Genomic DNA, 14,992 nt, shown 5'->3' with positions numbered 1-14,992 from the left:
TTCCCGTTGTGGCCTCCTCTACATCGGGGAAACCAAGCGGAGGCTTGGGGACCGCTTTGCAGAACACCTACGCTCGGTTCGCACTAAACAACTGCACCTCCCAGTCGCAAACCATTTCAACTCCCCCTCCCCCTCCCATTTCTCAGACGACATGTCCACCCTGGGCCTTCTGCAGTGCCACAACGATGCCACCCGAAGGTTGCAGGAACAGCACTGCATATTCCGCTTGGGAACCCTGCAGCCCAATGGTATCAAAGTGGACTTCGCAAGCTTCAAAATCTCCCCTCCCCCTACCACATCCCAAAACCAGCCCAGCTCGTCCCCACCTCCCTAACCTGTCCTTCCTCCCACCTATCCCCTCCTCCCACCTCAAGCCCCACCCCCATCTCCTTCCTACTAGCCTCATCCCGCCCCCTTGACTTGTCCGTTCTCCCTGGACTGACCTATCTTCTCCCTCCCTCCCCACCTACACTCACCTTTACTGGCTCCATCCCCACCTCTTTGACCTGTCTGTCTCCTCTCCACCTATCCATCTTCTATCTGCCTCCCCCTCTCTCCCTATTTATTTCAGAACCCCCTTTTCCTCCCCCATTTCTGAAGAAGGGTCTAGGCCCGAAACGTCAGCTTTCCTGCTCCTCTGATGCTGCTTGGCCTGCTGTGTTCATCCAGCTCTACACTCTGTCATCTCAGATTCTCCAGCTTCTGCAGATCCTACTATCTCTGTAGGAAGATCTGTAAGGGTGTATTTAACACTATACACTACTTCAATTAGATTTTAACTAATAGGTTAAGAGGATACAAGTTCAGAATTGTAAAAGACAAAAGTACGTTTCATATCAGAAGAGCAATCAACATGCAAAACAGACCCTGGACAGGGGACTGAGTGCAAAAAAACTTGATCTAATTTCTGGGACAGTTCAGCAATGTGTAATCTTTCGGAATGAATGGACTAGGATTGGCCAATTAACTTTCTTGTTCAGGTCGAGGCAGTAAGATTCATCTCACGCAATGTCTGGAGCACAAAATCCAGGCTCATATTCCACTGAGAGGGCTATGTGCTGTCAGAGGTCACACTGTTCGGATGAGACATTAAACAAGGCTCCAATTTCCCACTTGTCAAACATCCCATGTCAGTACAAAAGCAGGGGAGGTAACACTTACATAGAAGCAAAAATTTAATCTTCAACTGGTATTATTAAAATAGATAATCTGGGTCGCATTGTTGTTTGTATGACATTGCTGTCAGTAAATTAGCTGCTGTGATTCCTAATACTGTGACTACATTTCACAGTTGCAATTTTGTTCATTCGTTCAATGTAGGCATTCCTGGCTCATCGCTAATAACTCAGAGGACAGTTAAGAGTCAACCACATTGCTGTGTGTCTGGAGTCATGCATAGGCCAGACCAGGTAAGGATGGCAGATTTTCTACCCTAAAGGACATTAGTGAACCAGATGGATTTTTACAACAATTGACAATGGTTACATGGCCACCATCAGTCCATCATTTTATTCAACATGTAACTGAATTTAAGTTTCACTATCTGCCATGGAGGGATTCAAACCCATGTCCATAGAACGTTTGCCAGCATTATTGATTGACATGACCTCCACACCACCACCTCCCCTTTGAGCTTTGAAAGGTTATGGGGTGATTGCATGTCCTCCCATTATCCCATTTTCCCAAATTATCTTCAGGAGAAATGTTTGGAGCAATGAAAAATATCTAAAAGTAGAGTGCTCTGCCCAGTCCTCAGCATCACAACACTTACCGTGACAAAGCCCATCTTCCCCACTGCTTCCTTGTGATCATTGTCAACTTGGCATACCAGTGCATTGCAAAGATGCACTGCTATACGTTGAATGGACTCGTCCTGTCGAGTCTGGTTGAGGATACTGAGGAGCAGCTCATTGACCCGCCGGTACTGGAACTCCAACTCCTCTGGAATACTAAAGTTGCAGAGCGTCAAGCAGCAATTCCGTTGTACCTACGTTGCCAGGAAGCGAGTGAGAGTGAGAGTTGTGGAAAGTGCATTACTAAGCACACAAGAAAAATCAAATGGTGCAGAGATGATCAGCAAGAGTGAAAGACTGGGACTATGGGGAACGAGTAAGCATAAGAGAGAAAAAGCGCATGGGGAGAGATGAGGGGAACAGGTGAGGCTGAAGAAATGGGCTGGGGAAAGTGGAGGTGAGATAGAGTGAGGTGGTGTGGGGGAGGACAGTAAGGGGGTGCATTGGGTATTGGGGGGTGAAGAGTGAGTGGGGAGGAGGCTCATGTTGGAATGTGTGAAGCAAGGGATCGCTGATGCACAGTAAATCGGGGACTTTGGGAAACAGAGACAAGAATATTGAGTTTGTTGGTTTTGTGTTAGGAGGACATGATGATCGGATGTAGTCAGGATAATCCTGAATGCAGCTTGAACCAGCAGAAGCTGATGGGCGTGGGAGTGGAGTGGAGGCAGCGGAGAAAAGGTGTTGAGGCAGGGGGGTCACGCGAAAGACAGCCACCACCAATCTGCCCTATACACCTCGCATAAACCTTCAGTGATTGACAAACAAAACATGTAAATGTACTTATGGTGAATACAGTAGAGATATCTGGCTTTTAATAAACTAAGTGTTGAAACAGACCTCTGTTTCAAGGTAGACACTTGTGGATTGTAAGGATAAGTTCATACCGTCACCTCCTGATAGGACTCCATACCATTCAACACCACCTGAATGACCTGGCGGCGGAGCTTGATGCTCTGTTCGTGCCGGTAATCTGAGCCAGTCAGATAGAAGAGAGCTGCGCTTCCTGTCACCTGAACACTTTTATCAAATTTGTGATACTTCAATGCAGAGATCACCAGCTGCAATGAGAAAACAGGAAACAGTTTTTAAAATAACCACTCTCCTTCTGTCTGTTTTATCAATGCAACAATGGTCAGAAAATTTGAAACCTTTATCTTTTACTTCTTCCTCTTTAGACCACATTAATCGACTCATTATCCTTTCTTCTCCTCTTTATGCTATCTCTGTACTGAGGGGTGAGGTATGTGTGCGTGTCTGTATCAGTGTGTTTGTGAGAGACGGTGTGCCATGCTTGAACAGCATACGCTGACAGATCAGCTTATCTTTTCCTGACTATTTTCTTATGTTCGCAAATCCAACTCTAAATCATTTTCTCCCTAGACTTCAAACACCTGGAACACTTTACTTTTCTCCTTCCAACCTTCCTGTATCCACTAACATCTTCCATAGCATCTTTAACAGAGTAAAAATGTTTGGTGCTTCACAGGCTCATTACTAAATAAAACTGGCCACATTTTAGGGCAGGTGGCATAAAGAAGAGGGGAGTGAAAAGATTTAGATAGGTAATTTCAGAATATATTCTAACTGATATAATTTTATTTTTTATGTTGCTTCATGGCTTCTGAGATGAATTCAAATTCATAGACCGATATTCTTTAACATTGGAAACCAATTCTCTAATTAAATCAAATTACAGTATGTCACAAGCTTTGGTGTGCGTCACCCAATCACTCCTTCCCCATACATTATCCTTTCTCTTCTTTCTACTTTTCAAGGCGAGGCAGAGGCATTATTATAGTGTCACTGGACTGGTAATTCTGAGTTCCAGGTTAATGTTTTGAGGATATGGGTTTAAATCCTACCACAGCAGACAGTGAAATTTGAATTCAAATCGAAAGAAAATCTAAATTTAAAATTCAAACCAGAAGCTACTTTGCAGTGATCTGATAATATTACAAAAATTTATCTGGTTCACTACCGCCCTTTAGAGAAGAAAAATGGTTGTCTGATATGTGACTCCAAGCCTAGAAAGCCTACCCCTTCTAGGGCAATTAGGAAAAGTCAACAAATGCTGGCCTTGTGTGCAACGTGCACTTCCCATGAAAGAATAAAAGAAGAGCTTGATACCATCACTGTGTGGAGTTGGAGAAACACAGCAGGCCAGGCAGCATCAGAGGAGGAGAGCCAACGCTTCGGGATGGGACCCTTCTTCTTCAGCTTTCCTACTCCTCTGATGCTGCCTGGCCTGCTGTGTTCCTCCAGCTCCACTGTGTTATCTCTGACTCCAACATCGGCAGTTCTTACCATCACTGCTTGGATTTATCACTGAAAACACTTTTTTGTTTTTAAGGTGATCACAAAACTGGAAGGTTTGTTCATTTCCTTCCAGAACCCTAATTATACAGAATTCCTATGAAAACATCAGACTTTTTCGCATTTTTTTCATGGTGGTTGGAGGGGAGAAGTTTCAGTTCTTTCCTTTTATTGCTTCATCTGACTAAAGTTTTCTCTGCAACCAGCTTGTGTTTTATTGGAAATCCTGTAGATGTAATAGCAGTTCATTTAAGGAAGTATCTAAAAGAGAAATGATTGACTTCTTTACATTATAATTGTAAGTTCTTATTATTTGCACAAACAGCTGGTTGTGAGGAGGCACAAGCTGAATAGGACAGCATATACTGAAAGCACTGCATGAAGGAAAGTTTGCAATGACCTTGGTGCTAAAAAAGGAAATGTCATAAAGTGGATCCAGTAACAAGGTTTAGTATTGCGTCTGGAGAAGCAGTGACCACTTTACATTGACACTACTAAAGCAGGTTTCAGTACCATTCTAAAACTGTCAGATCCCAGTCAACTGGACTTAATGTTCAAAGCTTACCTGTAGAGCTCGCAATGGTTGGTCACACTGTTCAATCCGTGCGATATCGAAGAGATGGTTTATTGCACGTGACGCAATCTCTGGCCGGTATTCAGTGTAAGCTTCTATGGCATTCAGGATTTGATCCTCATTTGCTTCACCAGTTATCTAGAAACAGGAACACAATCTGGAGTTCAGTCTGCAGGTCAGCCAATTACAACCCAAACCCTGAACGTAAGCTCTAAGATTCTTACGATGGTCCTTTTCCAGCTCCAAGCAATTATAGCAGATCACAAACACAAGGACATAAGTGCATTGGAACCACTAGCAGAGATGCACACATGTGTAAGACACATTTACATACACATATGGAAACACACACCCACAATCATGCATAAACACAGACACATATGCATATCCTAAAATGATTTTAAAAAGAGTAACAACGAGAACTAGCTCGCTATGCTTACCTTGTGGGCAGGAATATGAGTTAGGTTACAAAGTGTGGTGTCAAACAGTCCCAAAAACTGAAAAGATCTCCTCAGTGCACGGAATGGTTCAATGCTGCTCTTCTGTGGTTCGTTGCTAAAGACAAAAAAGTGTGAATCAATATGTGCAGTAACTGGTGCACAGTCTTATCACATTTCTCAGAAACATCTCCAAGCACTTGCCACAGAATGACATATTTTGTGCCTATGATCAGTAGCCATGCCTTTAGCCATCTAGGTCTTAAACTCTGAAATTCCTTCCCTAAAACTGCCCTTTAACCTCTCTCTCCTGGTTCAAGATATTCCTTCAAACCTATCTCTTTGATTAAGGCTTCAGTCATCTATCCTAATATTCCTTTCTTTGGAGTGGTGTCAACTTTTCTTTAAGTAGCATGTCTGTGAAATGCTTTGAGCCATTTTATAAGGTAAAGGTGCTATAAATGCAAATTATTGTCTTAAATTCCCAGAGAGATGGATGATTGGTTAATTGGTTTTATTGATTAAAAGATTAATATTGGCTGCAAAATGAGTGAAAATCCTTTCTTTTCTTTCAAGATTACTCAGATATCCATCTAAACCACTACAGAAAACTACTACAGCTTCAGTTGAACCTTGCATCCAAAGGGCAGCATATCGATCAATAGCACAATGGCTCAGTAGAGACTAGATTGTCACCCTAGATTAAGTACTCATATCCAGGAATGGCCTTGAATCCATAACCTTCTGATTCAGTAGTGGGAGTGTTTGTACATTTTATTTAAAGAGAGGCTGGGAGTTTGTCCTGGGCCAAATGGATCCCTAAACAACCAACACTGAAAGCCAATAAACTGGTCAAACATTTCAATACTATCTGAGGGACATGGCAATGCATACAATGGTCACTAGGCTTGACTACATAATCACAGCCATTGCATGCAATTCAAAATGTTTCAATGACTGCGAAACATTCTGAACATGCGATCAAAGACTCAAAATGAATGAAAGCAACATAATTTTGTCAGATTTGAAGATTTGAAAATGGCCCTGGAAAATGTGATCAGTAAAAGTACTTTGATGTTTAAATGTTTGGCGGTAGGCCTCAGGCCTTACCTTGCAGGACCCAGAGCCTCATCATGGCATGAGATTGCAGAGTTATCCAGCATCAGGTGCCCTGAGATGTCCAATGAGACAAGGTTTTTAAGGTTCTGTGCAAAGGCAGTAAGGACTTTCCGGGTAAGCTTGAATTTGTAAAAACTCGAAGTTCTGTCACGAGAAATATCCAAATGTCTGTGGAACAGAAACAACATATAGTGAACGAGACTTTGAGGTGGATGTGTTCAGGTTACAATTAAAACAATATTAGATTTGTTAATTAGCCACTACCCATTCTGAGCCAAAGTTTTTTCCACCTTCCAGACTTTTCCCTGGTGTCTTGGCTAAAATTTGTCCATGAATCAACAAAAGATATCACAAATCAGTTTGTGCTATGCACAAATTGGTTGCCTGGTTTCACTCTATCCATTGTCACTGTAGAAGTACAATAAATTTGGGAAGTCCTGAAGTCATGAAGGTCACAACAGAATGCAAGTCTTTATTTCCCTCAAAAACATATACTTAGAACATCTGATATTCATACTGTAAATCCTATTACTACGAGGAATAAATTACACCAATCTCTAACAATCCTACACAAGGAAGTGTAGAAGCTTCCAGCAACATCAGGGATGCAGCAAAACTGAATCCTAGTCACTTTCCTAGGGAATTTTTTTTTTTAATCTGTTCATGGGATGTAGGTGTTGCTGGTTAGACCAGCATACTCATCCTTGGTCTTAAATCCTTCCATGGCCTTGTCCCTCCCTATCTCTGCAATCTATAGTTCTCTGAGATCTCTGTCTTCCTCCAATTCTGGCTCCTTGAACATTCCCTGATGTTAATTAATCTATCATTGGTATCTGTGCCACCAGCTACCTGGCTCTGAAACACTGAAATTCTCTCCCTCAACCCTTTTCAGCTTGAAGATATTCCTTATAACTGATCTCCTTGATTATGCTGTTGGTTGATAAAAATAAAAGCAGAAAATGCTGGAGAAACACAGCAGGTCTGGCAGCTTCTGTGGAGAAGGAAACAGAATTAATGTTTCGAGGCTAATGTGACTCTTCTTCATTACTTTTGGTAACTTGTCTTATTGTCTCAGTAGCAAATGTTGTCTGATAATGTTCCTGTGAAGCATGTAGGGATGCTTAACTGTGTTAAAAATGCTATACAAGTTGTTTCCACTGTCATGCACTGCTGAGGGTGGGAATGAGCTTGGGGAAGGAGGAATTAAGATCTGCCACTTGACCCTGACCCAAAAGCGTTTTCCTCATACCTGAGGTTAGTGAGTTGCAAAAGGACCCAGATATGCTCCTCAGAGAGGTCCATGTTGTACAGAACCAGTGATCCAAGCCGCTTCTGCCACTGAAGCAGAAACTGGATGTCATTGAGCTGAACGCCAGAGAGGTCGAGCGAGGTGAGGGAGGTCAGCGGCCGCAGGAGTCGGTCCACATCCACTCCATCTGTCAGGTGACCCAGGTTGAGGAAGCAGAGCCTGTGGAAGCCAGCGAAGGTGAAATCTCTGACCAGGACCTGCCGTGTGGGGTTCACCAGGCTTTCATTATCTCCCTCGCAGCCACCAGGGTTCTCCTCCTCGTAAAAAATGTTCTTGCAGCCAAACAGGCTGAGGGAAACCAATGTGCTACGAAAGTTATTTAGAGTCTGCAGACTCTTGGCTGAGAGCTTCTCACAGTTAACCAGGCGGAGCTCAACCAGATCCTGAAGAATAAAAGCAGAATTTGTCATCACCTTAGAAACAGTGTTAAAGGTTTGTTGATTATGTTACTAAAGATACAGAGGTGATGGGATTGGTTTGATGAAGGACTGGGGCGACATATTGTTTTTCAGTTAGTGTAAATCACGTCAGGGCAGAGGGCAAGGTGGCAAAGTCAAAGCCTGAGTGAACTGCAAAATTTCTCAAAATATCTAGGGTAAGCTGCATGGCTTGCTGCGAGGGCATTAAAGACATCTCTGGCTCCACATACGAGGAGGTTCATGGAATTTTGAAAGCCTTTTTCGAGAATGGCAGCTGGGAATTGGTCACCGACACTGAACACAAGATCAAAATAGCCATGGAGAGCACGGCTGAAGTGCCAGAGATGGATACTGTATAGATTCGGGGGTTTAAGATCATTTCTACAATGTCTGCCTCTGACAGTCAATTTGTGGTTACATTTGAGCATGTCGGTCCCTGAGGTCTTCCACAACCAGGGGCTGGAGTGCAAATCAGCCCTAGGAATAACATTTTAATTTAATTCATTAACTTTCCTTTAAAGTTTTGTTTTGCAACAATGCTCCTTTAAGGTGGTAATTTATTAGTTAATTTGTTTAATTGGGCATTTGTTTTCAAAAAGAATATATGGGGAAAGTCAGACTGCACCAGGTCTTATTCTACAGGGGCTAAGTGCTAGTCATAAGCCAATGAATGGCCACCATATTGTAGTACTTTGATCTCTTCTTTGCAGTTTGTAACTGAGATACAGAAAAAGCTCACTGACCTCTTCTAGGACAAAAGGCTGCCTTCAGTCACTGCTGAAAAACTGAGTCATTCGATATAAATGCCACATTTTTGCAGGGTGAAAACATTCAAAGGTAAGTGTGTTTGAAAGCACCTAATGAGGGAATGATGTAGAAGGGAAGCTGCAGAGGTTAAACAAATGTGTTTATGCATTAAATGATGTGTCATGGGTATTATATTTCTCAGATGGATCAGTATTTCTGAACGTAGATCGTATACATAGGATTACCTCCACCTACAAGTAACCCTTGAAGCCACATCCATCCTGCAGAGTCAAAGTCCTGGAACTCATTTCCTAACATTACTGTGGAAATGCCCATGCCACATGGACTGCAGCAGTTCAAGAAGACAGCTCATCACTATCTTTTAAAGGGAAATTAGGGTTCGATATTAAATGCTGGCTCAGCCAGAGATACTCACAATCCGTGAAGGAATAAAAAAGACAAAAATGTTTACTTGAAGAAATTATTGGATGTCTTAGAGGAGACATTTCTTGTGTTATGATTAGTTATAAGAATTATGAAAAGCATATTTTTCCTTAAATTATTTTATATGTTAACTATGTTTAAGTATGTCATAAAGTCTTTCTTTAAATACAATGAGCAAAAGGAATCTGTTAATAATTTGTTGATTACATTGTTTAAAAACACAGGTCACAGTATTGTTTTATTAAGGACAAGGTATCACCAAGGGCTCTTGAGGCATGGTTTAACATCCCTACCTGTAGACTTGGAGACCTGGGTTCCAATCCTACCTATTCCAAGGTCTGTAATAACATCCCTGAACAGGTTGATTAGAAATATCCAGGATGCCACATAGCATTAAAGACTCTTGTGATACAGTGGTAGTATCCCTGCCTCTGAGCCTGAAGTCTAAGTTTAATTCCCAACTACCCAGAGATGATAACATCTCTGAACAGGTTGATTAAAAATAATCAGGTTTAAATTTGAAGAAAAAAAGCTATTGTGTTGCAGTGGTAATGTGTCTACATCTATAACAGGGTTTGAATCCCACCTGCTTCAGAAGTGTATAATAACATCTCTGAACAGATTGATTAGAAAATATCTAAAAGAGATTCAGCTGGAGGAGTTAGGAAGCCATGCCTGGAAGGCTGCATTCTGTGAATAAACCTACCAGGGGAAAGAATTGTGTTTTATTTTGTTCTTCACATCGGGACTGGGTCTATTTAACAAAACACATTGTGACCGCTGACCTCACAACGTATAAATCATAAAACGTAGGAGCAGAAGTAGTAGGGCAATTGACCCATCGAGTCTACACCATCATTCAATGACATGGCTGATCTGATAATCCTCTCAACTCCACTTTTCTGTATTTTCCCTATAACCCTGGATTCACTTCCGATTAAAAATCTGTCTCTCTCAACCTTGAATATTCTTTATGATTCAGCCTCAACAATTCTCTGCAGTCAAGAATTCCACAGAATCCAAGAGAAGAGATTCTTCATCTCTGATTTAAATTGGTGACCCTTTACTTTGGGATTATGCCCTCTCGCCCCAGGCTCTCCCACAAGGGGAAACAACCTTTCCACATCTACCCTATCAAGCCCACCAAGATTTTTATGTTTTAGGTAAGGTTGCCTCTCATTCTTAAGAACATAGGATGAGGAGTAGGCCATTCAGCCTCTCCAACTGTTCTGCCATTCGTTGAGATCTTGGTTGGTCTGTGACCCAAGTCCATATACCTGCCTCTGACCCATAACCCTTAATATCTTGCTTACCAAAAATTAATTTATCTCAGATTTAAAATTAACAATCCAGCATCTACTGTCATTTATGTAAGACAGTTCCAAACCTCCACCACCCATTCTTTTAAACGTTTATGAGTACAAGCCCAACCTACAAAAACCCTCCTAACAAGAAAATCCCTCCATATCTGAAGTGCATAACCTAATATTTTCCACATTGTATTCCAACTGCCAAGATTTTTGACCACTCACTTAACCTGTCAGTATCTTTCAGCAAACTTTTTGTGTCATCCTCAGGATTTGTCTTTCCATTTGTGTCATGCACAAACATGGTGACAGCACTTTCACTTCCCTCATCCAAATCTTTAATTCAGATATTTGTCTAATGTTCAGATATGTTACTAAACACCTTGGGAGCAGGTGGGATGTGAACTCTGGTCTCCTAGCTCAAAGATAAGAAGAATACCACAGTGCCACCAGAACCCTTAAGTAGTTAATATATATTGTAAATAACTACGGCTCCAGCACTCATCTCTGTGGCACTCCACCTGTTACAAACTGCCATGCTGAAAATGCCTTCCCCCACCTTCTTATCTCAACTCTCTGTCTTCTACTGGTTAGCCAATCCTTTATCCATGCTAATATACCACCCCACGGGGTGATTATCTTCTTAAGTAACCTTATATACAGCACCTTATCAAAGGCCTTAAACACTAAAGTACCCTAATGAGGGGTTATTTTACTGCACTAGTAATCCCAAAGCCTGGACCAGGAACTCATAGGAGTTCAAACCTGGGGTTCAAATTTCAAATTCTCAATTACTTCAAAAGGAAATCTGTAGATAAAAAGCTGGGATCCACGAAGTTCGTAAAAAACCCAGCTGATTCACTGATGTCCTTTAGGGAAGGAATCCTGTCTTCTTTTTCTAAATTGGGCCTACATATAATTCCAGTCCTGCACCAACTTGGTTTTTGCTTAATTGCCTTCAAAAATGGCCTTCATAAGGATTGGGCAATAAATGCTATGTCCTGAAAATAACTTAAAAATAACTCTACGTTGGAATGAGATGGGGCTGGAGGAAAAGAAGGGGGTTAAGGGAGAGGGGGAAGGTTGGGGAAAAAGGCATTTGGGGAGAAGGAGGGGGCTTTGGGGGAGGAGTGCAGTTGTGAGAGAGGGAGGGAGGAAGAATTGGAGGAGGAGTAGAGAATTGAGGTAGGATGTTTAGTGTTAGAGAATGGTGAGAATGTTTAGGATCTGAAATGCACTGCCTGACACAGAGTAGTGAAGGCAGATTCAATCATGGATTTTAAGAAGATACTTATCTAAAGATATAAAATTGCAGTGTTATGGCAAAGGGTGGGGGAATGGGAGTGCTGAGTAACTTTTGCAGAGACCAGATATGATATGTCGAATGACCTCCTTCAATGCTGTAATCATCTGTGATTCTAGGAGTGGAGAGCATGTAGATGTTGTTGCCACATGGAGTGTTTGAAGCAGACAGTATTGATGCAGACATGAAGGGTTAACAAATATAGAAGGATATTGCAGGTAGAGTGGGTTGCCAGTCCAGTACTATAATCACTACATGATCATTCACATCCCAAACCTGTTCTATACTCAGCTCCATATTTACAATTCCTTACAACATCCTGTCTGATGCACAGCTGTCGAAACACGAAGGTGACAGGTTTGATCTTTGCTCTGTGCTGGTCTCAAAGAAAGGTACATTGGGAATATAATAATTGGCCCCACTGACTCCAGATTAGGGAGAGGAGAGTTAGATACAGTCCTGACTGCACTGGAAAACATGGGAACTGAGATTGGTAGAGTTGTGAATTCTCACTCTCATTGCTGAATAGCCTGTCAACACTCACTGTCCAGCTGTTCAGGCTGAATAACAGCTCAGTGAGCAGGATGACTGGGGCCTTGTTAAACTGTACCTTTAGTGAGAGATCACCATCTTCATGAGGGGGAAGACTGACTGTTGAAACAAAATATGCCCAGCTTATCCTGCTTTGATGCCAGCAGCACTCCAACTAATGGTCTCTCAGCTCACACTTACCAGTTCAAGCAATGCATTTCAACAGGACTAACTGTAAAATGAGCTTCTAGGGAGTAAGCTTCACAAAGAAATAATGGGAGGGTTTTTAAAATGTAAAAGGCACACATACCTGCTTAGAAAAGGCCACCAAGTCCTGATCCTGCACGATATCCTCCTGAATGCCCCTCAGGTGTATGTGAGTTAGTCGGGTGCTCCGATGATCTGAGAACAAGCTGAAGAAGCTTTCGTGTGGCTGGAAGCTATTGTCTGTATTTACCAGGTCCATATACCTAGAACATGCACACAGGGAGAGGCGAGTCTATTTAAACAGTCATAGATTGAGAGTGTGACCAAGGTGGATGGGGCAATAGAAAAACATAAAAACAAAGGCTTTCAGGTTTCCATTACTGTTTGGTTAAGTAAATGCTTTCTGATTATACTTCCTGAATGTGGAAGTTCTACTCTTCTGGGCTCTCTCCACTAGCAGAAATAGTTTATTTTTACTTCCCTATTAAACTATTACATAATTTCAAAAAACCTGATCAGATCACCCCTTGATTTTTCAAAACGGGAGGGAATACAAACCAAACTACAGCTTTTCCTATTCATATTTATCTTGTGAACCCTCTGCCACTTGCACTGTTGCCAATAACTCAAACTATTTTAAACTTATAGAAACAAATAAAACAAGAACTGGAGTAGGCCACTTAGCCCTTTGAGCCTGCTCCACCATTCAATAGGATCACGGCTGATTGTTCAACTAAGTCTCCATTCCCATTTTTGCACCATCCTCTTTGATCCCTTTAGCCCTAAAAACTGTATCAATCCCCTTGTTAGAAAAATTCAGTGTTTTGATTTCAACCACTTTCTGCGGCAGAGAATTCCACAACTCACCACTCTCTGGCGAAGATATTTCTCCTTAACTCAGTCCTAAATGACCTACTCTGTATCCTTAAATTGTGACCCCTTGTCCTGTAGGAGGACACTATTCAGCCCCTCAATCCTGTTCTGTCAACATTCAGGCAGATTGTGGCTCCCTCGAGCTGTCTTGGTTCCTTAATCCTTAATGCCCTTTCCTACCCAAATTCTACCAGTCTTCAGTTTAGCAATTAACAATTGACTGCTTGCATCAACAGCTTTTTGGAAAGAAAGACTTGCAATTATACCATGCTTTCACAACTTCAAGACATCCCAAGATGTTTTGCAGCCTATGAAGTAATTTTGAAGTGCCATCACTGTTGCAAAGTTGAAATGGCTGCCAATTTACACACTGCAAGCTCCCAGTGTATGAAGAAGTGCTTTCTGATGACACCATTTGAAGGCGCTTTCTGTCACTGTGCTTTACCCTTCTTCTCCTCAATAACCCCTCTCTGACACACACACACACACACACACACATAGCTTGGGACTCACATGTTGACGAGGCGGTCACAGATCTCACTGGGCAGGAAGACGTCAGGATGGAGTCTCAGGGTCTCATTGTCTTGCATGTAGCACAGGGTTCCTTCCAGGTTGTGCAGACAGTACTTTGTGCACAGAGTCATGAGTGATTCGGGGCTGTACAACGCCATGTCTGGCAGCCCCCCACCTTGCTTCCTTCACAATTGGCTCAGCAGTTACACACCGCCTGGAGCTACATGGATATTGGGAGAGATCTGGGAAATGAGGGGAAGCCAGGAGTCAGCCAAAAGTTTCAGTACAACAGATACAGGTGCAACTTGCCTAACTTTTCCTCATAAGACAACCCCTTCAATCCAGGAATCAGCCAACAGATTGTTGTTCTTTGCACACCATCCAAGACGATGATAACTTTTTTTTTTAAAATTAGGAGGCTAAAATTGTACATATTACTCCAGGTGTTGTCACACCAATGCCCTGTAATTCTCTATTTTTTTATATTCCATCCTCTTGCTAAAAGTAATAAAGAGCCACTTGCAATTCACTGTGTATAAAAGAAAAACTATCCTCATCTCTCCACTGTACTTTTAGGAATTATTTTAAACCTGTGTAACTTACACCCCGCCCCCAGACAGTGGAAAATTTCTCCTTAACTGATCCAGCATAATTTTGAACTGCTATTACATCAGCCCTTGAGCATCTCTGCTGTAAATTGAACAATCCCAGTGTATCTGGAAGTATTTATTAGAATATGGCTTCAGTGTGTAGCATGGGTTGTTGAGAGGCACTCAGTATTGTAAACTACTGGGTAGCACAGCGTATCCTGAAATCTGAAGTTTCTGTTTGCTCAGTTTGTCCATTACAGCTCAAATAGTGATTTGAAGTTGTTCTAAATGTAAATAACAAAAAGCAATTAATCCAAAACCATCTAAATGAATATAGAATCATAGAATCCCTACAGTTTGGAAACAGGCCCTTCAGCCCAACAAGTCCACAACGATCCTTGGAGCATCCCACCCAGACCCATACCCCTGTAAGCCCTGAACACTACGGGAAATTTAGCATGGCCAATCCACATAGCCTGCACATCTTTGGACTGTGGGAGGAAACCGGAA

General features: G+C 42.0%; 1 protein-coding gene across 2 annotated transcripts in view; it reads right to left on the bottom strand.

The window, feature by feature from the left end:
• Window positions 1-14,137, bottom strand: part of zer1 (zyg-11 related, cell cycle regulator) — a 27,098-nt gene extending 12,961 nt beyond the window's left edge. Inside the window, exons 1-8 of one of the 2 annotated variants that reach the window (XM_048613758.1) lie at window positions 13,893-14,137; window positions 12,610-12,769; window positions 7,489-7,931; window positions 6,231-6,407; window positions 5,124-5,238; window positions 4,675-4,821; window positions 2,681-2,854; window positions 1,772-1,987 (exon numbers count right to left, since the gene is read on the bottom strand). In XM_048613758.1, coding sequence (XP_048469715.1) covers window positions 1,772-1,987; window positions 2,681-2,854; window positions 4,675-4,821; window positions 5,124-5,238; window positions 6,231-6,407; window positions 7,489-7,931; window positions 12,610-12,769; window positions 13,893-14,050 — 1,590 coding nt within the window. In that variant the 5' untranslated portion in view covers window positions 14,051-14,137. The remainder of the gene's footprint in view (window positions 1-1,771; window positions 1,988-2,680; window positions 2,855-4,674; window positions 4,822-5,123; window positions 5,239-6,230; window positions 6,408-7,488; window positions 7,932-12,609; window positions 12,770-13,892) is intronic. The other variant, XM_048613759.1, reaches the window with a different exon arrangement.
• Between the last annotated feature and the right edge of the window lie 855 nt (window positions 14,138-14,992).

This window comes from Rhincodon typus, chromosome 28 (assembly GCF_021869965.1).
Source record: "Rhincodon typus isolate 14 chromosome 28, sRhiTyp1.1, whole genome shotgun sequence".
Taxonomy (NCBI): domain Eukaryota; kingdom Metazoa; phylum Chordata; class Chondrichthyes; order Orectolobiformes; family Rhincodontidae; genus Rhincodon; species Rhincodon typus.
The sequence above is the reverse complement of the archived record's forward strand: the minus strand, read 5'-3'. Positions and strand labels throughout refer to the sequence as shown.